General features: G+C 43.5%; 2 protein-coding genes and 1 long non-coding RNA gene across 7 annotated transcripts in view; 2 read left to right on the top strand and 1 right to left on the bottom strand.

The window, feature by feature from the left end:
• The window catches only part of RMDN1 (regulator of microtubule dynamics 1), a 28,262-nt gene extending 26,140 nt beyond the window's left edge, over nucleotides 1-2,122 (top strand). For all 3 annotated transcript variants that reach the window (XM_030553401.1, XM_030553402.1, XM_030553400.1), the window contains 2 exons: nucleotides 78-211; nucleotides 1,973-2,122. In XM_030553401.1, coding sequence (XP_030409261.1) covers nucleotides 78-211; nucleotides 1,973-2,011 — 173 coding nt within the window. In that variant the 3' untranslated portion in view covers nucleotides 2,012-2,122. The remainder of the gene's footprint in view (nucleotides 1-77; nucleotides 212-1,972) is intronic.
• Nucleotides 2,123-9,930: 7,808 nt separating this feature from the next.
• The window catches only part of WWP1 (WW domain containing E3 ubiquitin protein ligase 1), a 160,459-nt gene continuing 143,393 nt past the window's right edge, over nucleotides 9,931-26,996 (bottom strand). For all 3 annotated transcript variants that reach the window (XM_030553396.1, XM_030553398.1, XM_030553397.1), the window contains exons 22-24: nucleotides 14,750-14,846; nucleotides 14,486-14,558; nucleotides 9,931-11,913 (exon numbers count right to left, since the gene is read on the bottom strand). In XM_030553396.1, the coding sequence (XP_030409256.1) occupies nucleotides 11,814-11,913; nucleotides 14,486-14,558; nucleotides 14,750-14,846 (270 nt within the window). In that variant the 3' untranslated portion in view covers nucleotides 9,931-11,813. The remainder of the gene's footprint in view (nucleotides 11,914-14,485; nucleotides 14,559-14,749; nucleotides 14,847-26,996) is intronic.
• The window catches only part of LOC115646936, a 47,886-nt gene continuing 33,163 nt past the window's right edge, over nucleotides 12,274-26,996 (top strand). The window contains exons 1-2 of the long non-coding RNA XR_003999175.1: nucleotides 12,274-12,313; nucleotides 13,591-13,806. This is a non-coding gene — a long non-coding RNA (uncharacterized LOC115646936). The remainder of the gene's footprint in view (nucleotides 12,314-13,590; nucleotides 13,807-26,996) is intronic.

Below are 26,996 nucleotides of genomic sequence, written 5' to 3'. Positions count from 1 at the left end.
CCAGTGCACAGTTGCTTTTTGTCTAAAATCATTATAACAAGGCAAAAATGTCTTTCCCTCTTCTTCACTTTATATAGTGGATCCAAACTTCTACAGCAAAAACTTGCTACTTTTGGGGAAGACATACTTGAAGTTAAACAACAAAAAGATGGCCCTCTTGTGGCTAACAAAAACCAGGGATTATCCGGCACATACGGAGGAGGATAAACAGGTAGGAAAATAATAACTGTCATAATGTAAGTATGTGGAAACCAACATGCATGGCACTTTGGTGGCTGAACATGTGTAAAAATCATTTGACTAAATTGTAGTTCTGGAACTACTTTTGGATTGCATTCAGGCACCAACAAATCGTAATGTGTCAATAATTTCTCTGAATCTTTGCCTCTCAGACCCAGTAATCTATTAAAACAAAAAAACCCACGATATTTTATGGTATTAACACTTGTCCAATCTTACTGTTCCTATTATAAATACCCAAGTTTTTGTTGGAATTGAAGAGACACTAGGATTCAAGAGTTTGGGTCAGAGAATGTACTACCAGTAGGTATAGATAAGAGTTCTATGTTCAGATGCTAAAGATAATTCTGATACCAGGATTATCTCCTCAGGGCTCCAGGCAGTGTCTTATCTAGCAAACTCATACACATATCCTTCCCACCACACCCCCCGAAAAAACCCACAACTACTGAGAACTGTAAAGCTACATTCACTTAACTGTACAAACAGGATTCATCTCAGAACAACCTGGTGGTAGGGCATTTTGAACAGGGAGCCTCTTGCAGAAATCTAATTTACAAGCAAAGAACAAACTTCCTTTTCTGCAGGAGGCTCTCTGTCTCTGATATATTGAGTCTTGTTTAGCACTTAGCCTGGTGTCTGCAGGGAGAGCCTACTGTGACAAATAAGCTTATTTGTCCCTTGCTGAGTCATGGCACTCAGGACCTGTTGCTTGCATATTATCTGAGGAAGCACTGACATTTCAGTAGTGTTTTGAAAGTATGGACTGAACTGCAGGAATGTCGGGAGACTTTCAGCATTGAAGTGGATTCCTGTCCAGCCCATGAAGTTGCTTTGAGTTTCATAGGTTCTGCTTAATTGTTAAGGGATATAGAGGCCCTGGAGCAAAATATGCACTGCCACTGTAAAAGGGTCACCGTCTACTTGTATGGGGTTAGCGCGAGGAGGACAAAGGAGTACCCTGTTAGTTCCGAACAATGGAATAGGAAATTCAGGTCTGGATCCCAGTTAAAAACTTGAATGAATCAGTTTCAAGTGGCTATATCAAGATGAGAATTAAACACACACAACAATTTGGCCTTCAGTCTCATTGAGGGCTGTAGGGTGTGTAACCTCACACAGACTCAGAAGTTAAAAATTGTGAACAGTTTACTCCACAGTGTGCAACAGATTGCCACATGGCCGTGTGTATGCTGCGTACAACTACTAGTGTAAGTCCAGCTTCATATAGCCAGGATTACTGAAGTACTGAATGATGGAGTGGCAGGCCATGAGTCCCAGAAGCACTGCTGACCTCACAAACTTGCCCATTAGCTGTTGGTTGGCTCTGAAACATCTGACTTAGTTACTGTCAGTGATGGGATAACAGATCTACCTGGTGCTGCTTTATTATGGCAGGTCCTATAAGTAAGTGCTAATTGTTTCTGCTATTGTATATTTGACTTAAATACAATGAAGCGTTAGTGTGTATAGTAAATGAATGTTTAGCGAGGAAGTACTGCATCTGAGGGACTAGGCTGGGAATCAGCAGAGGGCAAAGTTCCATTCATGGTTGTGCTATGAGGGTCCTGTATGATACTGGGTAAATCACTCAACTTCTATATCTTTCAGATAACACTTGTCTTACAGGGAATTGTGAGGCACTTGGATAGTATGGGCATAAGTGCTATAGAAAAGCCTGTAAATAATACCATTGTTTTGTTCACTATCACATTTTTTTTTTAAATTTTAGGTACAGAAAGAAGCTGTGGAACTGCTCAATTCTATATGACAAGAACTAAACCATTAAGAAGAAACTACAGTAAATGTGACTAAAGCCCAGGACAAAATACCCAGAGCTTGTTCTACTGTGGCTGTTATTAAAATTAAACTTGTCACCGTACTACTGTTTATCTTTAGTAAAAAGCTGCTGTCAACTACTAGATACATATTGTGATGGGGCAAGGCAAGATGGCTACAGTAAAGTAGTAAGGAACAGGTATGTTAGCCCCAGGCTAAACAAATCCCTGGTACTGTGGTAACCAAATGGCAGTTGCTCCAAGTTAATCAAGACACCTGGGGTCAATTAAGATCTTTGTAGAAGGCAGTGGAGATAGCTACATTGATTGGGACAGCTGAAGCCAATCAAGGGCTGCCTGGAACTAGTTAAAAGCCTCCCAATTAGTCAATGAAGGGTGTATGTGAGGAGCTGGGAGTGAGAGGGTGTGCTGCTGGAGGATTGAGGAGTACAAGCATTATCAGACACCAGGAGGAAGGTCCTGGGGTGAGGATAAAGAAGGTGTTTGGAGGAGGCCATGGGGAAGTAGGCCAGGGAGTTGTAGCTTTCATGCAGCTGTTACAAGAGACACTATAGACAGCTGCGATCCACAGGGCTCTGGGCTGGAACCCAGAGTAGAGGGTGGGCCCGGGTTCCTCCCAAACCTCCCAACTCCTGATCAGACACAGGAGCAGTTGACCCAGACGGTGGGTTCCACCAGAGGGGAAGATCACTGAGGTGAGCAAATCCTCCAATAAGCGCAGGACTCACCGAGGTAGAGGAGGAACTTTGTCACAATATGATGTAAACTGTAGAATAAAGTGATTTCTATTGAAAGATATACTGAACAGCAAGAGTTCTCAAAGTGTGCTCTGTAGAATGACACATTGTTCTAAAAAACGAGGAAGCTAGTGGCACCTTACAGACTAACAGATTTATTTGGACATAAGCTTTCGTGGATAAAAAAAACCCACTTCTTCAAATTTTTTTTGGATACAGACTAACATGGCTATCCCGATACTTGACACAGTGTTCTCTGAATATAGTGGGGAAATCTCATTTAATATTTGGCTAGGTGGTGCATGAACAGAAGTAAATGGCATCTCTGCCCTGATCCCACAAGCTGATGCATGTGGATACACAGGCCTAAGAAAACCTACACTATATGAAGTCTGGAAGAGAAACAATCAGATATAAAACATGTATAAAATTGAGTAAATACTAATTTTCCCACAGCTCTGTCATCATTGGTAGCTGACATGTATGCGGCCCTCTCAAAGGAAGGGGAAGGAAGAAACTAATAACCTTACATGCTTCAGTTCAGGAAGGACATTTGAAGGTATAGTGTGGAAGAAAGCATTAAGTGCGAGCCTCTCATGACCTTGTTGCTGGAGAGGCGGAAGGAACTGGAAGAAGCACTGTGATGAAGAGGACAGAATAGTGAAGGGCTTTGACAATGGTCCACTGAATAAAGAACTGGAGAAGCACTGACAAAAGCTGGTACATGTCTCAGGGGAACCTTAAATCTAACTTTATTGGATAATGTTCCCTACCATACCTCCACTTTTCTGCATCATGTCAATCCAGTACAAAAACCCTGGTTTTGCCACAAAATTCAGTGGATCATATACATTTTGTCAATCTATTGTGGGAAGAGTTCTTAGAAAGGGAGTGGGGTTGCATGGGGGTGGGGTTGCATGGAGAAAGGACTTTGATTTGGATGGTAGAGTCTTCCTTTACTGTATCTAAAACCCATCTGTTCAAAGTGATAGCCTCCAAAATTGGAGGTGAGGTATTCTGAGGAAAGTTTGACATGTTAGTCAATAGCTTTGAGCCAGTGGCCTAATATTCAGTAAGGATGATGTGACTGAGGAATTCTTTTGTCTTCATCTGAGGGTAATAAGATTTCTCCCTATCTTGCATCTGTGAAGACATTTACTGCTGAGGGTGCTGTTGATAATAACGCCATCTCCTCAGACTATATTAAAAAGAAGATCAAGAAGGTGGAATATATTGCCTGTGATATCTGAACGCAGGTGTATACAATCTATAAGGAGGCCAAGTTCAGAGAGAGCTTTCTGTTAATTGAGTCTCTTTCAGTTTCCCCAGTGCCATTTGTTTTTGCACTAATAGGCCATTCCCTTCAAAGAGTAAGACTTCCAATTTCGATGCTGTATCATATGGGAGAGAAGATGAATGTAACCAAGCATGTCTTCCTAGAACTAAGGGAGACAGGGAGGTACATAAACAAGACATTCTGTGACACAGTAGAGCAATCCCGCCCCCAGTCTCTCAGCCTCTGTGCTGTTGAGGAGGATGAAAGTCTCAGGGAAGGAGAACATCAAGCTGGAGTGGAGGGAAAATGATCCTACAGTTGGGATCTTCCTTCCAGAAGTTATGCTGTCCTGTTGCACTGAGCATAACCTTCCAAGAGAGGAAACCCCAGTTATCAAGAAGAGGCAGGCAATGGTAATGGGGAGGAATTTGATAAATAGAAATATAGTCAGGTTTGTGATGACTGGGAAAACCTCCTGGTGAACTGCCTGCTGGGTGCAAAGGTTAAGGACCTTTTGAGACACCTAGATAGATGTATGTGCAATGCTAAGGAGGAGCCAATGGTCATGGTACCTATAGGTATCAATGACATAGGGAAAGGTAAAAGAGGTCCTGGAGGCCAAATTTAGGCTGCTAGGTAAGAAATTGAAGTCCAGGACCTCGATGGTAGCATTCTCTGAAATGCTTCCAGTTCCACATGCAAGGGCCAGTTAGACAGAACTGCAGGTTCTCAATGAATAGATGAGATGATGGTGTTGGGAGGAGGGACTCAGGTTTATTAGGAACTAGAGAACGTTTTGGGAAAGGAGAAGCCTATTCAAGAAGGATGGGCTCTACTTAAACCAAAACGGAACCAGATTGCTGGCATGTAAAATTAAGAATCTCAGAGGAGTTTTTAAATTAAAGGCTTGGGAAAGCCAACAGGTGCAGAGGAGCACATGGTTTGGACAGACATCTCTTACGGGAGGATTTATTAAAGGAAATATTCTATATCCTAGTAGAGGGAAGAGGATAGAATTTAATAAAGTACAGGAATTAGTGGAAGTCAAACAATATCCAGACAGTCCTTCAGTGAGATCCACAAACCCAGAAATCCTGGATGCCCCATCATCTCAGGCATTGGCACTCTCACTGAAGGACTGTCTGGATATGTGGACTCTCTACTCAGACCCTATGCCACCAGCACTCCCAGTTATCTCCGTGACATCACTGATTTCCTGAGGAAACTACAATGCATTGGTGACCTTCCAGAAAACACCATCCTAGCTACCATGGATGTAGAGGCTCTCTACACAAACATCCTGCATAGATGGAATACAAGCTGTCAGGAACAGTATCCCTGATGATGCCACAGCACAACTGGCTGCTAAAAAGTGCCTTTATCCTCACACACAACTATTTCAAATTTGATAACAATATATACCTCCAGATCAGTGGCACCGCTATGGGCACCCGCATGGCCCCACAATATGCCAATATTTTCATGGCCGACCTGGAACAACGCTTCCTCAGCTCTCGTCCACTCACGCCCCTTCTCTTCCTACGCTACATTGATGACATCTTCATCATCTGGACCCATGGGAAGGAGACTCTGGAAAAATTCCACCACGATTTCAACAGCTTCCACCCCACCATCAACCTCAGCCTGGACCAATCTACATGGGAGGTCCACTTCCTAGACACCATGGTGCAAATAAGTGATGGTCACATTAACACCACCCTATACCGAAAACCTACTGACCGCTATGCCTACTTTCATGCCTCCAGCTTCCATCCCGGGCACATCACACGATCCATTGTCTACAGCCAAGCACTGAGGTACAACCGCATCTGCTCTAACCCCTCAGACAGAGACCAACACCTACAAAATCTCCACCAAGCACTCTCAAAACTACAATACCCACACGAGGAAATAAGGAAACAGATCAACAGAGCCAGACATGTACCCAGAAGCCTCCTACTGAAAGACAAACCCAAGAAAGAAACCAACAGGAGTCCACTGGCCATCACATACAGTCCCCAGCTAAAACCCCTCCAACACATCATCAGGGATCTACAACCCATCCTGGACAATGATCCCACACTTTCACAAACCTTGGGTGGCAGGCCAGTCCTCGCCCACAGGCAACCTGCCAACCTGAAACATATTCTCACCAGTAACTGCACACCGCACTATAGTAACTCTAGCTCAGGAACCAATCCATGCAACAAACCTCGATGCCAACTCTGCCCGCATATCTACACCAGCGACACCATCACAGGACCTAACCAGATCAGCCACACCATCACTGGTTCATTCACCTGCACGTCCACCAATGAAATATACGCCATCATATGCCAGCAATGCCCCTCTGCTATGTACATCAGCCAAACTGGACAGTCTCTACGGAAAAGGATAAATGGACACAAATCAGATATTAGGAACGGCAATATACAAAAACCTGTAGGAGAACACTTCAGCCTCCCTGGCCACACTATAGCAGACCTTAAGGTGGCTATCCTGCAGCAAAAAATCTTCAGGACCAGACTTCAAAGAGAAAGTGTTGAGCTTCAGTTCATCTGCAAATTTGACACCATCAGCTCAGGATTAAACAAAGACTGTGAATAGCTTGCCAACTACAAAACCAGTTTCTCCTCCCTTGGTTTTCACATCCCAACTGCTAGAACAGGGCCTCATCCTCCCTGATTGAACTGACCTCGTTATCTCTAGCTTGCTTATATATACCTGCCCCTGGAAATTTCCACTACATGCATCTGACAAAGTGGGTATTCACCCACGAAAGCTCATGCTCCAAAACGTCTGTTAGTCTATAAGGTGCCACAGGATTCTTTGCTGCTTTTACAGATCCCGACTAACACGGCTACTCCTCTGATACTTGACACAATCGGAGAGCCTCTTGCCAGAGAGCTGACGAGCGTGCTCCCCCTTGTCTGTTGATGTAGAACACTGAGGCTGAATTGTCCATCAACGCCCTCACCACCTTGCCTGACAGGTGTGGTAGGAAGACCCCACAGGTCAAACGTATTGCCTTGAAATCCTTGACGTTTATGTGCAACATCATCTTCTCCGGAGACCACATCCCTTGGGTCTGTAGCTCGCCTAGATGCGCTCCCCAGCCAATGTCCGAAGCATCCGATATCAGTTCCACTGAGTGGCACAGGCTGTCAAATGGAACTCCTTCCAGGACAACCTTGGGGTCGGTCCACTATTGCAGGGAGGTAAGCATCACCGGTGGGACAGTAATGACTTTGTCCAGGTGATCTCTGGACTGGGAATAGACAGTCACCAGCCCCTGCTACAAGGGTCACATTCTGAGCCTTGCATAGCGGATGATGTATGCACATGCTGCCGTGTGGCACAGCAAACAGAGACATACCCGAGCTGTAATTAGAGGAAATGCAGAGACCTCTGTGATGAGGTCCACCATCATCTGGAACCTCTCCTGTGGCAGGAAAGCTCTGGTACAGGTGAAGTCAAGCACCACTGCAATGACCTCTATCCTTTGCACTGGAATTAAGGTTGACTTCTTTTCACTCATCAACAGGCCCAGGGACCAGCATGTGACCTGTAGCACTGTGATGTCCCGTTGGACTTGAGACCTGGAGTGGCCTTTGACCAGCCAGTCATTGAGATACGGGTATATTTGAATCCCTTGATGCCTGAGGTAAGCTGCTACTACTGACATGCACTTGGTAAACACCCTTGGTGCTGTTGCTAGGCTGAAAGGGAAGACTGCTAACTTGTAGTGGTCCAATCCCACCATGAAATGCAGGAAGTGTCTGTGTCCTTGGGCCTGTCCTCTCCTTTCCCTTGTGGGATACAGGAAATCTTCCTCTCCCCATTTTTATTTTGCTGCTTGGTAGGTGCTGGAGATCGATACCGGTCCATCAACGACACCAGTGGGGCACTTCGCACTGATGCTGCAGTGCTCGGGGCAGAGTCGGACCTTTATTGCTCCAGTGCCGGAGTTACAGACGACTCCATTAGGAGCACTTTGAAACAGAAGTCTCTCTCCTTCTTAATCCGAGGTTTGAAGGACTTGCAAATACGGCACTTGTCACTTATATACGACTCGCCAAGACACCTTAAACAATTATTATGCGGATTGCTGATGGGCACCAGTTTCTTGCAGTGATTGCAGGGCTTAAAGCTTGGGGACCAGAGCATGCCAGTCATAGAATCATACAATATCAGGGGTGGAAGGGTCCTCAGGAGATCATCTAGTCTAACCCCCTGCTCAGAGCAGGAGCAATCCCCCAGACAGATTTTTACCCGTTCCCTAAATGGCCCCCTCAAGGATTGAAGTCACAACCCTGGGTTTAGCAGGCTAATGCTCAAACCACTGAGCTAGTCCCATTCGGGACCAACCAGCTAAAACACTAACACACTAAGGGAAAATTAACTATGTACAACTTTTTACAAGAAAAGTTTGAAGCGCTGAGCAAAACAAAAAAGGCTAGCCAAAGCAGACGACGTTCCAGCACTGTCACTGGCGGCAAGAAGGAACTGACGGTTGGGGCATTCGGCAATGGCTCTTCTACCGCAGCATGTGCGCGCCACTCCAGAAGGTGCCAGGGCTGGTCCCCTACGGATACCACCAAGGGAAAAACTTCTGGCACCAGTGCATGTGATGAGCACACACACCTAAATATGGAATAGACATGAACAAGCACTTGAAGTATTCCACGTTGGTCATTTGGGGCCCAGGTGTGGGAGAGTCCTTAATCAGAATGCTGGAGGTTTCAGGGATGATGACCCCAATTCAATCAAAGCATTCTAATACTACGTACACACAAAATTCCTCCCATACACAAAGTTCGTCCCAGTTACTGCTGGTTGGGCCCTCCCAGCTGGTCATGGTCCTGCTGCCCAGATATTGCCTTCCTGCTCCGCTAGCCTCTTCCTCACCCCACCAAGTGGCAGAGAGACCTGTGAGAGGAGGAGAGCTACCCAGGCACCAACAGGAGATTGCAGGTAGATAAGGAAAGGTGGAAGCAAAGTTGATAACATTTTCACAGGAAGGGAAAAAAGGGATTAGAAAGAGACCAGCAGCTAAGGACCAACCAGCTCCTGAGAAAGTGGTATTGGCTTCATTCTGTTTCCTTTTTCCTCTGCTTGAAATCTCCTGGCAGCTTATCTTCTTCCCTCACAGGCTCTTCCACTCCCTTCCTCTTTCTCAACGGAAAAAAAAGGAGAAATTCATCTCTCTCCACCTACCCAATACAATGTGGTATGTACTGCATAACGCAGTACAGTTAAGAACTATAAGCAAAATGAAAGGTGCTTGTGATATAGCTATTCTTTACAAGCTGCCTGCAGATTGTATTGCATCAGTGCTACCTGAGTTCCTGCTATTCTACTGATAAATGTTTTCCTATTATAAAGGATTTTTTAATTGTCGTTGTTCCTGGAGAGGGTCAATATTTGTTTTATTTACTCCTTTTTTACTTTGTTCACTGTAATGATAATTTATCATGGAGCATGTTAGGATGAGAGAAGGGAGGCCTTGATGTCTTATCATCCCTATTATGTGTAATCTTGGCTGAGGCTTGTTCTCTTGTCCCTTCATTACTTATCCTTGTCTTTGATGAAGATTGTTGTGGGGTTGGGAGATAACTACAGTTGTCAAAATAATGAACAAGGTACATTTTGTGATGTGCTGTCCTTGCTTTTTGATGTCTTCACTTACAGATTCATTAGATTCAGAATATGCAGTGGGTCACACAGTCATTCATTAGTGCAAATCATTAAGGTTCAACTTTACTATAATTAACTCTTTTAGATGTCATTTAGGCAAATCACACAAACTTAGTTTTCCAGCCTCTGAAATAATTTTTAGCTCCCTCCAATTTAATTGACATAAATCACTTATAATTTAGGTGAACTCAAACCTTTGATTTATTAATGTACCACATAATTCAGGATAATAGTTCATGTTACTTTGTGTAGAGTGGCTGAGTAACTTAACGGATGAAAAGTCCTGGTGCATGTAGGAGTAGGAAATAATATATGATAGAAGTACATTGAGCCAATCAGATCACAGCTTTTATCAAAGCCATTTACAAGTTAACAGCTCTCCAGTAAATTGTGCATTTTGAATAACAAAGCATAACACAATCCAATATATAGAAAAATAAAATTTTGGTAGAATTCAATTGCTATATTGATAACATACAAGAACAGATATAGCAATATTTTTCTGCATTTATGTTTTTAACAGTGCAATACGATAGATATGTTACAGAAATGTTTTAATCACATTCTAAGAAATCAGTTGTGTGTGTACAAAATTTTGTATAAGTTAAATTTAATGGAATTTACAGTGAATATTGAAAGCATGGTACAAATGGTAATTTTTAAAATGTTCTTACTCTATAATAAGGAAGCACAGTTTGCTAAAAGTAGCATTTAATATAATTCACATCAATAAGATTCTATAATTTGTTACATCTTTGCAGTTCAGAAAATGCCCTCAATACTGAAAAAATGTTTATATTCTTGTGCATTTAGAACAAAAAAACTCAAAACTTTGCCTATGAAAAAGAATGACAAGATCTAGATATACTTATTTAATTCAGGTACACCTGAATTTTTATATGAATATAAAGGGGATGAAAATATTTAATACTAATAGAAAATTATTAGTTTAATGTGTAACGCTTATGTAACTGTCATTCCATTTGGGTTCTCTAGATCCATAACCAAAACTGAACATGAACATAAAAGCAGCAAAAATTCACATTACCTTTTATGTATTCTTAAATCTCAAATTACATTAGTTTACCTTGTGAAATTTTAAAATACACAGATGTAACAAAAAAAAAATAAAAAAAACAACAAAAAAACCTGTAAGACACCAGACCAAGAGAGAATGTGTTAGAGTTTCTCTTTTATTCTTTAAAGATTACCCAACATCCTCTTGGTAATAATCCAAGATATTATGTAAACACATTTCAATGCTGCTCATGAATTAAAATATTCTGTTCAGTTCCTACAATAAGTCAGAATAGTGGCACCAATTGCTTTTAACATTAAATCACATTCATCTTACTGTACATGACTCTTGTGCAAGTAATCAAGGTATTTTTCATGACCTTGGCTACATCAATGTAGTAGTGAGGATATCAGCTATTGTAAGTATTTAAAAAAAAGACCTGAACTGACAGAATTTGGCATTCTGTCATCTCAAAAAGCCAGCAGCATTTTTCTACATACTTAGGATACATTTGGCCTAAGCTTTTAACACCTTTTAGAACAGCCATGCAATAAAACAATCTTGGAGATGTTGCATAAAGTGAGAAAACAGAGCAATATGCACATTTTTCTGTATAATAAAGCCAAGATAAAGCAAATCCCCAGGTCCTTTAGAATGACTGCTATGTTTTATACACTTATAGCTCTATAAAACTAGAGCCCACTACAGGGGGAGCGAGGGGAGGGGGAGGAGGAGGAGGAGAGAGTGTGTATGTCTGTTTTTTTTATATATATATATTTAATATATTTTTAAATAAAGTCATTTGGCTGCTTTCAGAATTTATGGTTTGTTTGTTTTTTCCAGGTCAGTCTTTTGAAGGGGCAATAAATAAACTAGACATAGCTGAACGGTTTTGCATATCTCTGTGGAAGAACTGAGAACATTTATACTTTAGAGTTCCAGAAACATAACTGTACAGAACAAACAGCTTATATACAACTAAGTGTGCAATTTTAGTTGGCTGAGCATTTTAATAATGCAATATATCCTCTGACAAGAAGTCACTTCTACTCTTGACCAAATCCCTCTGTTTCTTCAATTGCGAAGAGCAGCTTCTCTTTCAGCTGTTCATAGCTTTTATATGGAGGCAGATCCAAACGATTGAAACTGAACAAAACAAAAGAGGGGAGGGGGGAAGAAGAGGAAAAAAAAAGTTTTATAAATTTGTCTAAATCCCATTTAGAATATTTTGTGTAATTACACTTTTGCTTTTAAGAATATTGCAAAACTAAACGGTTACAGACAGAAGTTTTACATACTCTGATCTATGGGTCAGAACACAGGAATGGGAATCAGAAATTTGGCTCTCACTAAGGCTACGTCTTCACTACCCGCCGTATCGGTGGGTAGCAATCGATTGCTCGGGGATCGATATATCACGTCTCATCTAGACGCGATATATCGATCCCCGAACGCGCTTATATCGATTCCAGAACTCCACCAACCCAAACGGAGTTGCCGAGTCGACATGGGAAGCCGCGGACATCAATCCCGCGCCGTGAGGACGGTGAGTAATTCGATCTTAGATACTTTGACTTCAGCTACGTTATTCAAGTAGCTGAAGTTGCGTATCTGAGATCGATTTTCCCCCGTAGTGTAGATCAGCCCTAACTGTGTAATATTGGGCAAGCCACTTACACACACTGCTTTACTAGGGATTATTCATTTTTAAGTGCTTTTGGATACTTGATGAAAACCCCCAACAGATGCAATGATTATATTTCCCCAAAAATTATCTTGATCTTCATACAGTGTATGTGGTTCAAGTGCATACAACTCTAGTTTGGTTAATGAAAGTTTCTTTGAGTATATTCAGAGCACAGCATACACTCATGTGAACCATTCTTCCTGAAAGGGCTGATTTATTTAGTCACAGGAGGGTTCTTTGAAAGCTAAACTATACACATAGCTTTATTGTAGAATTAGAAGTGTCTAGAAACTATTTTATTCAATCATTTTGCCATGTCTGAAGTTAAACTGTGAGCTAATCCTCATGTCACTCTAATTTTCTTTCAATGGAGAAACAATAATTTGATCAAATGCTTCCAATTTCATATAGCATAACATATAGAAAAGCTCATGAGAAAATGTGTAATTACAGCCATATGCCCATTCCTATCGTACAGCAGAAATTTACATAACTATTGTGCACACTATGTGAAGGATTCTCACATTTTTTGGTTAGAGAAAGTTCACTAAAAAATGGATAAGAGAATGATTTTAAGATAATCAAGTCTGAACAGTAAAATGAATGAGTCTAAGGCCTAGTCTACGCTGAAAATTCCAAGTGCCATAGCTATGCCGACCTAGCCGCTGGTGTAGATGCAGCTAAATCAACAGGAGAATTCTTCTGTTGGCCTAGCTACCATTGCTCAGGGAGGTGATGTTCCTACAGTAACTGATAAAACCCTTCTTTTGCTGTAGGCTACATCTACATTATAGGGTTATGATGGCATAGTTACAGCACTGTGATAATACCCCATTGTCTTCACAGTGTAGACATGGCCTTACTCTTCCAGCCTTCCTTGAACCTTTAGAGAAGAAAAAGGGAAGACTATAGAGGGACTCTAATAGATCCATTTAAAACATCTGTTATGAAAAGATGATATCTTCTTCATTTGATAGACCTGTTAATAACTCTGGCATGAGTGAGAAAGCCCCATATTTTCCTCCTCTATTCCATGTAGTTGCACCTGGAAACATTTCTTCTCTTGAAATTCTCACCTCTGACTGTTAGAAACTGTTGCTGGTAACGCTAAGACTGCTTCTTCTGCTATACTACAGGGACCCTGTTGGCTACCACAAGCAGGGAGGAAACATCTTCAAATTCCGCACAGACCCATTCAAAGAAATACCACCACACAGGGAAAAAACAATAGGATGGTGGAGCCTCGCAACAAGTGACAGAAAAAGCTGTATATGCTCCCACTAAGATGCCAGAAAAAGAAACAATCTTACTGGCTGCCCACAGTCACTCTCTCCACCACAGAAGTATAAGAGGTACAGGGAGCCTGGGTCCGCATGGGGTAGGGTAGTGGGGACTGAAGAGAGCCATGTGGATAGGCATTCAGATTCTAGGATGCTATTTGAAGTTATGAATGTTTGTGGGGGTTCCAATCACTTTATAAAGGTCTTGGTGGCATTTTGCACACATATTTTTTAAAAGTTACACTGTGATGAAATATCACGTCAGTTGACTCCAATGCTAACTTAGCTGTGTAGCAGAAACAATGACTTGCTCTTTGAAGCAAAAATTGTGTGTGAGAGAGACAGAGTGTGTGTGTGTGTGTGTGTGTGTGTGTGTGTGTGTGTGTGTGTGTGTGTGTGTGTGTGTGTAAAATAGGGGGTTTTATCTTACAACTCTAAAGTATCTCAAACTATTCAAAATAAAAACAATATAAATACAAATAGAATACAAAACTGAAATTAAAAACATGGGGAAAAAAAGAGACATTTTCAGTAGTGGGAAAGTCACTAGCCCAGCCATTCTAAATCAAGCAACAGATGGTAGTCGGGCAAAAATTGTAGGTTGGGGCAAGTAACCCAATTTAGCTTACAATTGAATCAACTGTTACTGTATACCGTAGGTGCAAGACAGATGGTCTTAAACTACATTAATGAAGAAGAACAGATACAAAGTTAGCTTACATTTATTCACTGTTTCAATATTAAAACTTACCAGGTATGACTTCTCGGTAACCAGGTTTCCTTGCCAACTTTTTCAATGCAGAATTTCTGAGGACCATTACTTCCTGAATCAAGAAAACATGAGAGATTAAATTAAATGTTGTTTTTAAACCAGTAATAATGTAGTATATTTATTAATGTATGCTAATGCTAGATGAAATGTAGGATTAAGAAATAAGCAAAAGATTTCCACTTGTTCAGAATAAACATAATACCTATAGATTGCAATAGCATACTTCAGGGGCATTGTACTTACCCATGAGCTCAGCAAAACCTCCCAGTGGTAACCGACAAGTACCAGTGACAAACTGCAGCAGTCGCATGCGAACCTCATTGTCTGTGTCTTTTACAAACTAGGAAACAGAAATTCAGAATTACTTTAAAACAAAATTGAATATTACTATGCTAATACAGCTAGAGAAAAATCATACAAAACATGTAGGAGCAAGATACATGGAAAGCTGCGATTCCATAACAAACCTGAAGAGAATAACACACAGTGAATTATATACAATCTTGCACAATGATATGGTGGCAAACACAAAGGCACTGATTTTGGATTGCAGGCCCAAAGGTATCATATCACTACTATGCACTGAAGGCTGGCAACACCTGTGAGTAGACAGGCTAATACATTAGATCAATGTATATCATGTTTTAAAAAAATCTCAAAAGGACAGGTTATTTATCATGTACAGTAACTGGACTCTTAGAGAAGTTTGTCCCTGTGGGTGCTCCACTTCAGGTGCATATACACCCTGTGCACCTTTGATCGGGGGCTTTCGGTAGCAGTGCCTGTTTGATCCGCTTATATGCCCTAGCTATCCTGATGCCCTGCATATAGCACAGTGTTCGGCAAACTACCATCAACAGTTCCTTCTCTATCACCAAGTCAAGACTCCAAAATGGAGGGGAAGAAAGGTAGGCAGTGTAACACTACAGTGACAAACATCTTGAAGAATTCCAGTTACTGTACACAATAAGTAATCTTTCTTACTTCAAAGTCTGATCTAAAACTGTTTGCAGAACTGCAGTCCCACCAAGGCCGTATCTGCCCTAGAGGTGTGTACCCAGCGAGCGCATTGTGACGCGATTGTCCTTCAGACTTTGCAATCTGGGATCAGTCTTGTCTGAGAAAAGACCCTGGCGTTCAAAGGGCAAGTCCTGAAAGGCTTTGTAATTCAGGAGGAAGGCCTGATACCTGGAGCCAGGAGATAACACATCATCACTCCTGACGCTAGAGTTCTGGCTGCAGAGTCCGCTGCATGCAGAGAGGCTTGGAGGGAGGTTCTTGCCACCTTTTTACCCCCCTCAAGTAAGGCCGTAAATTCTTGATGGGACTCCTGGGGAAGAGCCTCTGTAAACACCCCCAAGGATGTCCACATGTTAAAGTTATACATACTTAGGAGGGCTTGTTGGTTTGCCACCCTAAGTTGAAGGCCCCCGGCCGAACATACTTTGCGGCCTAGGAGGTCCATGTGCCTAGCCTCCTTCGACTTAGGAGCAGGGGCTTGCTGGCCATGACGCTCCCTTTCGTTCACCGATTGCACTACTAGAAAGCAAAGAGGTTGGTGAGTGTAGAGATATTCATACCCCTTTGAGGGGACCATGTATTTTCTCTCTACTTCCCTGGCTGTGGGGGTAATTGAGGCTGGGGATTGCCAAATGGTGTCCGCATTTGCCTGTATGGTGCGGATAAACGAGAGCGCCACTCTAGTAGGTGCGTCAGCCGAAAGGATGTCCACTACAGGGTCCTTATTTCAGGGACCTCCTCCACCTGTAAGTTCATATTCTGAGTATCAGAGGGGTAGCCGTGTTAGTCTGGATCTGTAAAAGCAGCAAAGAATCCTGTGGCACCTTATAGACTAACAGACGTTTTGGGGCATGAGCTTTCGTGGGTGAATACCCACTTCCTCAGATGCATGTAGTGGAAATTTCCAGGGGCAGGTATATATATGCTAGCAAGCAAGCTAGAGATAATGAGGTCAGTTCAGTCAGGGAGGATGAGGCCCTGTTCTAGCAGTTGAGGTGTGAAAACCAAGAGAGGAGAAACTGGTTCTGTAGTTGGCAAGCCATTCACAGTCTTTGTTCAATCCTGAGCTGATGGTGTCAAATTTGCAGATGAACTGAAGCTCAGCAGTTTCTCTTTGAAGTCTGGTCCTGAAGTTTTTTTGCTGCAGGATGGCCACCTTAAGGTCTGCTATAGTGTGGCTAGGGAGGTTGAAGTGCTCTCCTACAGATTTTTTTATATTGCCATTCCTAATGTCTGATTTGTGTCCATTTATCCTTTTCCGTAGAGACTGTCCAGTTTGGCCGATGTACATAGCAGAGGGGCATTGCTGGCATATGATGGCATATATTACATTGGTGGATGTGCAGGTGAAAGAACCAGTGATGGTGTGGCTGATCTGGTTAGGTCCTGTGATGATGTCGCTGGTGTAGATATGTGGGCAGAGTTGACATCGAGGTTTGTTGCATGGATTGGCTCCTGAGCTAGAGTTATTATGGTGCGGTGTGCAGTTACTGGTGAGAATATGTTTCAGGTTGGCAGGCTGTCTGTGGGCAAGGACTGGTCTGCCACCCAAGGCCTGTGAAAGTGTGAGATCATTGTCCAGGATGGGTTGTAGATCCTTGATGATGCATTGGAGAGGTTTTAGCTGGGGGCTGTATGTGATGGCCAGTGGAGTCCTGTTGGTTTCTTTCTTGGGTTTGGGAGAGCACTTCAACCTCCCTAGCCACACTATAGCAGACCTTAAGGTGGCCGTCCTGCAGCAAAAAAACTTCAGGACCTGACTTCAAAGAGAAACTGCTGAGCTTCAGTTCATCTGCAAATTTGACACCATCAGCTCAGGATTGAACAAAGACTATGAATGGCTTGCCAACTACAGAACCAGTTTCTCCTCTCTTGGTTTTCACACCTCAACTGCTAGAACAGGGCCTCATCCTCCCTGATTGAACTGACCTCGTTATCTCTAGCTTGCTTGCTAGCATATATATACCTGCCCCTGGAAATTTCCACTACATGCATCTGAGGAAGTGGGTATTCACCCACGAAAGCTCATGCTCCAAAACGTCTGTTAGTCTATAAGGTGCCACAGGATTCTTTGCTGCTTCATATTCTGAGCCACTCGTCTCAAGAGGTCTTGATGGGCCCTTAGATCAAATGGCGGAGGGCCTGAGGAGGATGTTCCCGCCACCGCCTTGTCTGGCGAGGAGGAAGAGGAGAGGCCATGGACCAGAGGGTCCTGTGGGGGCTCCTGTTCTTGAGGAGCGTCATTTGCATCAGGTGGGACCTAGGTATCTGCAGGTGGTATCAGAGCCTCATCCGTGCCCATGCGGGGGGATGGCTTACTGTCACCTCTGGCACCCGGTGTTCTGACGGGGCCGATTGTGGAACCACTGAAGGAGCACCTTGTGCTTGGTGGTATGCCCACGGTGTCCAGAACGACCAGTGATGGGGTCCTTGCTCGTGGCTCTCGGGAAATATATGGCTGGGGACATCCGAGTCGCGCTCTTGTGGATAGGAAGCGCTACCAGCCTGTGATGACACCAATGTGTCTCTCGACGGCCACGGCGGTGCTGACAGACCCTGAGAGGGAGCCACAGTTCTGGTTGTTCTTTCCCAGGGTGGTACCAGAGAGTAGTACCGGGAGCTATAATGGTACCGCTAGCGAGACCGGGACCTGTGTCCGTAGCGGTGCCGGGAGGTTGATCGGGATCTTGAGTCCCTTCGTCTGGAGCGACTGTGAGATGTGTGGTGCCGAGAGTCGGATCGGTGCCAAGAGTATGTGGCTGGCGACCAAGAGGCCGAACGGTGCCGCGAATGCGACCGGTACCGCAATGGAGAACAGTGCCGGGATTGCAAGCGGCACCGGGAGCATGATCGGCGTGATCAAGAGCGTCGGTGAGACCATGATCTTGAATGACGTCTCTCTGTTGGTCAGACGGAGGGTGGCCTTACCAGGGTTGGTTTCCCAATGGATTGGATGACCCGCACCAGCGGTGCCGGGGGTTGAGGCCGTGCAGACTCCGTCATAGCTATGAGCTCCCTTCCCGTGGAGAAGGTCTCCGGTGTAGAAGGGAGAGCAAGCTCAACCACAGCATAACGGGAAGCTGTCAGGCACCGGACTCAACAGTGCCACACTTAGCGGTGCCACGCGATCCATCTTCGATGAATGCTTCTTCTGTTGAGCTGAAGCAGGTGGAGCTGTATGTTGCTTCCTAGGTCCCAGGGATAGGGAGCAGCGCCGAGCAGATGTCAGTACCGGTAAGGGTTGATGCTGGGGCTCCTTCTCGGTACCGGAGCGGTCCGGGACCGAACGGGCACTCCTTACAGATGCAGCCTGTTGAGTGCTCGGTACCGACGGTGCAGGACTAAGTTCCGACTCCATGAGGAGCTGTTTCAATCGAAAGTCCTGCTCCTTCTTCATCCTCGGTTTAAATGATTTGCAGATGCAGCACTTATCAGGAAGGTGGGATTCCCCTAGGCACTTCAGGTAGGAGTCATGGGGTCCCCTATTGGCATCGGCTTTTGGCACGGCCAAGCACAGTTTGAATCCCGGTGACTTGGGCATGAGCCCGCACTGAGGTGGAGGAAGGAGCTAATCCCCGATCCCCCCTTAGACACTCACTATATATACACAACTAATACTAACTATAACTATAAGAACTCGAACTGTAAACACAATTAGCAGCAAAGAACTATCAGTAAGCTAGGGACGTGGAGATCAGCAAAGCTGCGCTCCAAAGTTCCAACGACCGTCATGGGCGGTAAGAAGGAACTGAGGGGCCGTTGGGCTGGCAGGGGTATATATCCGGCACCATAATGGCGCCACTCCAGGGGGGTGACCCACCCAACCCACCGAGTGTTGCTAAGGTAAAAATCTTCCAACGAACATGCGTGCAGTGTGCGCACACCTAATTGGAATCGATATGAGCAAGCACTCAAAGAAGAATAAAGTCCCACACAGGAGTGGGTTTTCTGACATGGAAAAAGTTAGCTAATCCTTTGATGAATCTGGAAGTGGTGGGGTGAGGAAATACTTAAACCCTTCAGCAGGGGGAATGGAAATCTGTGATAGCTGCTAAATGAACATCTATGGAACTCCGAGAGAGACCTGCATTCTTTAAACCCAACAGAGAATCTAAAACATCCAAAAGGGAAGAATTGATAGGACAGTGCTGTTGGATATACCAATGGTGGAATCTCTTCCATTTCTATGGGTAGATTTTTGTAGTTGATGCTTTTCTACTATTCAACAAAACCTCTTGTGAGCCTCTCACACAGGAGACCTCTACCACAGAGAGACATCTAGAAAACAAGGCTTGAGCTGCAGTGTGAAGCTCAGATGAAGAATGTATCCCGAATTTTGAGTTAGTGGATCAGGAATAGTTGGCAGCTGCAGGAAAGATGGCAGGAAAATCAGCAAGGGGAACCAAATTTGCATTGGCCCAAGTCAGTGCAATTAGGATGACCATGGCTCTATTCTGCTGGATTTTGTTTAGACTCTGAGGCACAGCAATGTCAGAAGATAGGAGTAGAGGACATGAGTAAGGCTATGTTTTAGTCACGGGTATTTTTAGTAAAAGTCATGGACAGTAAACAAAAATTCATGGCCTGAGACCTGTCCATAATTTGTACTATATACCCCTAACTAAATTTTGAGAGGAAGGGGGCAGCCTGGGGATGTTGCGGGTGCTCAGGAGGGGGAGGGCAGTAAGGGGAGTGCAGGACTGGCAGGCTCCCTACTTGGCTCTACGCCTCCCCGGAAGCAGCAACATCCCCTCCCTCAGCTTCTAGGCAGAGGTGCAGCCAGGCAGCTCTGCACACTGCTTCTGCCTCTGTCCTGAGCACTGGCTCCGCAGCTCCCATTGGGAACTGCAGCTAATGGGAGATGTAGGGGCGGTGCCTGCAGGCAAAGAAGTCCCAGAAAGTCAGATGACTTCCATGACCTCCCTGAAAAAATTGCAGCCTTAGACATGAGGAAAGAATCTCCCTGGGACTGATGGCCTAGACATCCGCCTGAGCAGAACTTTCAACTCTTTCCATTGATGGTGGTAGCAAACAGATCTATTTCTGGAAAACCTAATGTGAGGACTGTATACCTAAGAATCAGGTTGTTGATTTTCTACTTGTGGTCCTGGCAGAAGTATCTGCTCAAACTATTGGCTATGGTGTTCTACAGACTTGTTAAACATGAGGCAAAATGAAAATCTGATGAGCTATGCACCAATTCCATAGTTATATTGCTTCTTCCCAAAGGGTGGCTCTTGGTTCTCCTTGATGATACATATTGTACATGTTGAGACTGTCATGATTTTGACAGATTGACTCTTGACCATAGGAAGGAAACAGCTGCAGGCAACTCTGACTGGCCTGAGTTCCAAGAAGTTGATATGGAGAATGGACTCTTGGCAGTCCATTTACCTCATATGGTACGCATTCAAAAGCCTTGTTTCCACTTGTGACAGAATGTAAGGTACATGGAGCACTGAAAAGCAGTGTGTATCTACATGTGGCAATGAAAGGAAACTTTCCCTGCTTCCTTCCCATTGCCAGAGGCTTTCTTTACTGCCGCCTTCCTTCCAAGGTCTTTCCCCACTGCCAGAGTCTTTCACTGTGGCAGGGAAAGACTCAGGCAGTGAGACAGTATGCTGCTAAAAACAACAGTTTAATGTGGCAGGCACTGCTTGGCCATGTAGAGAGCTGTGTGCATGGTATATACCTTAAGATTCTGGTGTATCTGTGCTTTATCTGTCTAGGCAGTGCTTCACCATCTACACTGCTATTTATACCTGTGCTAGATGGTCATGTAGTGTCTGTACTCTACACGTTGCCGTAAGTGTACATATAGCCAAAGACAAGTTCCCCACCATACAAGAGATGAATCTGATACGATGGTGGCAATGAGGGGATGTGGAATGAAGAGGAATTAAACACAGACCTTGTTTGGATCTTTCCACCTATTAAACAACTCTAGAATCTGGCGACAGAACAACAGTAATTTGTTCTGTTTGCTGGGGAGTGTAAAACAGTTCTCAACCATCCCTGGATGCAATGTAAATGCAAACTGGAATGAAGCGTGTCAAAGGTGCAGGCTGCCACATGACTTAGGAACTGTAGAACAGTTCTGGCTATTTGTGGGCTCAATTGGACCTGAGAGTTCAGATTCACTAGTGTCATAAATCTGTGTAGCAGAAGGAAAGCTGTGGATGATGTGGCATCTAAGGTGGTTCCTATAAACTTTATTTGCTGAAATGGTGTCAAAGCGAGCTTTTCGTGCTGAAGTTCTAACTTGTCAAATAGGGTCCCATAGCTTTCTTCACTGTGGAAAGAACTTAGCTGTGTGAGCAAACCTTGAGGACCAATTATTGAGATAGGGGAAGAAGATTATACCTAACCATTGTAGTTGAGTAGCTACCCCTGCCAAAACTTTCATAAAGACTCTGGGGGCAGTAAAGAGTCCAAAAGGGGAGCATTTGATATTGAAAATGTTCCTGGCTGACCACAAAGTGCAGAAACCTCTTGTGAGATGGATACATTGTGATATGAAAATAGGCATCCTGAAGGTCAATGCAAACATGTCCCCAAGATTTAGAGATGGTATTATATCTGTGATTGTCACGATCCTGAACTTTTGTGTTTTTATGAAAATGTTTAATGGCCTGAGCCCTAAAATGCGTCTCTATCTGCCCTTCTTTTTTGGGAATCAGAAAGCATTTGGAATAGAACCCCTTCCCTTGGTGCTGGGCAGGTACTTGGCTCCTATGTGAAGAAGAGATAGGACTTCCTGTCTCAGACTGACAATGTTTGTGAGATGGGACCCTGAAAAGGGACAGGGGAAAGAAGGTGATGTGGATAGAATAGCCCCATGTTAAGACTTCCAAATCGTATCTGTCTGAAGAAATCTGCTCACATGAGGATCAGAAATGGGAGAGATGATCCCCAAACGGTGGGAGAGAGTGAGTAAAATAATACAGCTTTAGGTCCTGATAGCGGCACAGGTCTTGACCCTCGACCAAAAATAAAAATGGATGCCTACTTGATGAGGAAAGCTGAGTAGTTGTCATTTTGATAGTGGATGGTTCTCTCTTCTGGAATCTACATGTCAATTTAGGTGGTTCTGAACGAATGTGATACACAGGGAATTGGGCTGAAAGGGATTGCTACACTGTCTTTGACCTGCTGAAAAAACGGTTACTCACCTTCTCGTAACTGTTGTTTTTTGAGATGTGTTGTTCATGTCCATTCCAATCAGGTGCATGCATGTGTGCACGGCAGGCAGAAAACTTTTCCCCTAGCAGCATCTGTTGGGTTGCACTGGGTGCCTCCTGGAGTCATGCCTTCATGGTGCTCACTATAGAGCTCTACCAACCAACCAGCCCCTCAGTTCCTCCTTGCCGGCTACTCCAACAGAGAGGTAGGAGGGTGGGTATTGGACTGGACATGAACAACATATTTAGAAGAACAACAGTTACGAGAAGGTAACTGTTTTTCCTTCTTCGAGTGCTGCTTGATGTCAAATTGGGAAACAAGTTTCAGGAGGAAAACCACGTGAGGCCTAAGCTAGACCTTGCCCATATGGAACACAGTGTAAGGGGGCTCTGAAGTCAGGGTCTTGAGCTCAGACACCCTCCTGGCTGAGGTTCTCTCTACCAGAAATGGCTACCTTATATGAGAGATCAAGCATATATCTCATGCTAAATATCTCATCAAATTGCACATTTTGAACTTTGTCATGAACAGCTATTGCAGATGGAGAACATCTATTACATCTTTGTTGACTTGAACAGTGAAGTGGCAATATTTGCAGATTAAATAAAATTATGTAGGTCACTGAAGACCAATTATAGATAAGAAGAATTCTAGAGACACAAAGGTAGGTGGACTTTGCAGCATGACACCATATGAAACTCTGTCATGATAAATGCAAAATAATGCATATTCGAACTATGTGTATATGTTGCTGGATTCCAAATTAACTAACTAGTCAGAAAAAAGTCATAGTTAATTGACAGCTCAGTGAAAATCTCTGATAAGTGCACAGCGGTGCTCAATAGAGCTCTGCACGGATAAAAAATTTATATCTGCGGAAATAAATTGGTATATGCAGAGCTGCAGGCTCTACTGGGAACCGCAGTGGTGAAAGCAACCCCAAGGAGCCAGCACCCCATGCCAGCAGTTCCTCCAGTGTGGCTGTACCGCCCCTAATTCCACCTCCAGCCCTGCCCATTAGGGCAAGCACCAGGTTCACTAGCAGCTGTCCCTGGTCACGCTAGTGCAGTGAGCAAGGCTGTGGGCAGTACATCTAACACTTTATTTCCCCATACTACCTTTTTTAAGAGAATCATTTATTAATTTAGTTAATTAGTAACAACAATTTATTTTCCTAAATTATTTCTATAGCTTTCTTCTGCTTGGATCCAAAAGGATACTGCTGTCCCACTGCTGCTAGGCAAAGGTATAGCGGGGCAATATGAAGCAAGACTCCAAGATTCATGGTGTTCCTTTATAAGTTTATATTTATAGTCTTATGCATGACTTAAGGAAGGGTGATTTTGGTGTCTGTCTGATCCCAATATTTCTGTCAACAAATTTCATTGATGTCCTGATGGACAGGAAAGAATGCCTTGTTCTTCCTTGCTTTTGAAGAGCCATGTCTTTGGAGACTTTTTCTTTTTGTTGTCAGAAGAGTCTGGTATTGAAGGGTGCTAGAGTGCTTAATACAAAACTGCATAATCTGGAGCTGAAAGAGGAGCCCACTCTCAGAGAGGCATTCTCCCACCTTAGCATTGCTGAGAAGCCTCACTCTTCCTTCAAGGTTCTGCTCTTTCTCAGAGTTTAAAAGTTCTACTACTGGGGGGTGGGATAGCTCAATGGTTTGAGCACTGGCCTACTAAACCCAAGGTTTAAGTTCAATCCTTGAGGGATCCAAAAAAAAAACAGTTGGGGGTTGGTCTTGCTTTGAGCAGGGGGTTGGACTAGATGACCTCTTGAGGTCCATTCCAACCCTGATATTCTATGACTCTTAAGAGAGCTTGGATGAGGTCTCTTCTAGATCAGCTCCCTAGTGGTTTGATGAGCTACCCAAAAGCTGTGTTGAGATCATAAAGAGAATGCGTATGTTGGAGACGACCAGCAGTTAAAAATAATCATAGGAGTGTAGGACTGGAAGAGATCTCAGTAGTCCAGTCCCCTGCACTCAACACAGGACTAATAACTAGACCTTGCCTGATAGGTGTTTGTCTAACCTGTTTTTACACAACCTCCTTAGACAATTTGTTCCAGTGCTTAACTACCCAAACAATTAGGAAATTTATCTTAATGTCTGACCTAAACCTCACTTGCTTCAATTTAAGCCCATTGCTTCTTGTCCTATCCTTAGAGGTTAAGGAGAACATTTTTTCACCCTCCTCCCTGTAATAACCTTTTACATACTTGAAAGCTTATGTCCTCCCTCAGTCTTCTCTCCTCCAGACTGAACAAATGTTGTCTAGATCTTTAATCATTTTTGTTCCTCTCCTCTGGACTTTCTCCAATTTGTCCACACCTTTCCTGAAATTTGGTGCCCAAAACTGGACACAGTACTCCAGGTACTCTTATCAAAGTCCAGGAGAGTGGAAGAATTATTTCGTGTGTCTTGCTTACAACACTCTTGCTGATACATCCTAGAATGATATTCACTTTTTTTGCAATAGTGTTACACTGTTGACTCATTTAACATGCGATCCACTATAACCCTTTCTGCAATACTCTGTCCTACACAGTCATTTCCCATTTTGTGTGTGCGCAAATGATTGTTCCTGCCTAAGTGGAGTATTTTGCATTTGTCCTTATCGAATTTCATCCTATTTACTTCAGATCATTTCTCCAGTTTGTCCAGATCATTTTGAATTTTAACCCTATCTCAAAAAGCACTTTACAAAGATATTGAACAGAACCAGACCCAGGACTGATCCCTGCAGGACCCCAATTGATATACCCTTCCAGCTTAACTGTGAACCACTAATAACTACTCTCTGGGAATGATTTTCCAACCAGTTAGGCACCCACCTAGCTCCTTCTAAGCTATATTTCCCTAGTTTGTTCATGAGAAGGTCATGCGAGATAGTACCAAAAGCCTTATTAAAGTCAAGATATACCACATCTACTGCTTCCCCACATCCACAAGGTTTGTTACCCTGTCAAAGAAAGCTATTAGGTTAGTTTGACAGTATTTGTTCCTGACAAATTGATGTTGATGGTAATTATTACTTTATTATCTTATAGGTGTTTGCAAATCAACTGCTTGATTATTTGCTCCATTTGCTTTCGGGGTACTGAAGTTAAACTGACTGGTTTGTAATTCCTTGAGTTGTCCTTACTCCCCTTTTTTATAGATTGGCACTATATTTTCCCTCTTTCAGTCCAGAATCTCTCTCCTCTTCCATGAGTTTTCAAAAATAATCAATCATTCAAAGATAGGAAGTGTGTGTAATGCTAATGGGAGTTGTGGACAGTGTGGCAAGAAGCCAATGGTATTCCTCTTCATATGCTCAGGTGAGCAGCCTCTTTCACAAGAGTCCAGCTAGAGTCCAAAAAAGGGTTCCCCTGCATCCTTTACGTGCATGTGACTTGGGAGGTTGGACTCCACCCTCAGCACTGCTTCCTACATCAGCTGATCATCCTCCCTGGTGACACAGTGAGGACTGCAAATTTGATGGCTGCCTGCTCTCCCAACAGTGAAGATGATCCTGCTGCAGAGGGCATTATGCCTTCTTTGCAGCTAAGGCACAGTCTTCATCTCTTGGGTTTCCTTTGCATGAGTTACCATCCTGAGCAAAGCCTGGGAGCTTCTGAGTCTAGCAAATGATCCCAGAGTCCCTTCTCTGATGGGTGAGAATGTAAAAAGCAGAGGCTAAGAATTTCAGTTGTTAATGGGTGTACCTCCTGAGTCACGAGGCCATGATCACAAGGCCATTAATTCCAAAGTAGGAAAGCCATGAACAGAATGTGTTTTACATAATACTTTTATCATAACCTTTTATCTACAAATGTTCAATAAAATAATGAGTTTACTATTTGGTTTTGTTTTTCCTTCATTCTCTATTCTTATATTTCACTTTTCTTCCTTTCCTTCTGTATTTTGATCTAGCCTTCCTTGTCTTAGTGTTATAACTTAATTTTTTATTTCTTTAGATTCCCCTCCCCATAACAATCATTTTTACTTCATCTTCACCCTTTTACAGACATTTTTACTTTTCTAATCTTGCTTTTTATTTTTCTCCCCACCAACTTCCCCTTCAGAATTGCCTCTCCTTTTACCCCAACTTCTTATTTTTTCACTGACCATTTTTTCCTCTTGTTAAACAGCTTTACCCCCACTCCTGAAATATGCCCCCATACTCCCTTTTTTAACACCAGCCTGCGAAGTCCAGGCCAACAAGTCTCTCCCCTCAGGGTCCAAAGACAGAAGATTCCTTACCTGTCTTGCCAAGGGAGAACTCAATACATCTTCCCCCAT

The sequence above is a fragment of the Gopherus evgoodei genome, chromosome 2 (assembly GCF_007399415.2).
Source record: "Gopherus evgoodei ecotype Sinaloan lineage chromosome 2, rGopEvg1_v1.p, whole genome shotgun sequence".
NCBI lineage: Eukaryota > Metazoa > Chordata > Testudines > Testudinidae > Gopherus > Gopherus evgoodei.
The sequence above is the reverse complement of the archived record's forward strand: the minus strand, read 5'-3'. Positions and strand labels throughout refer to the sequence as shown.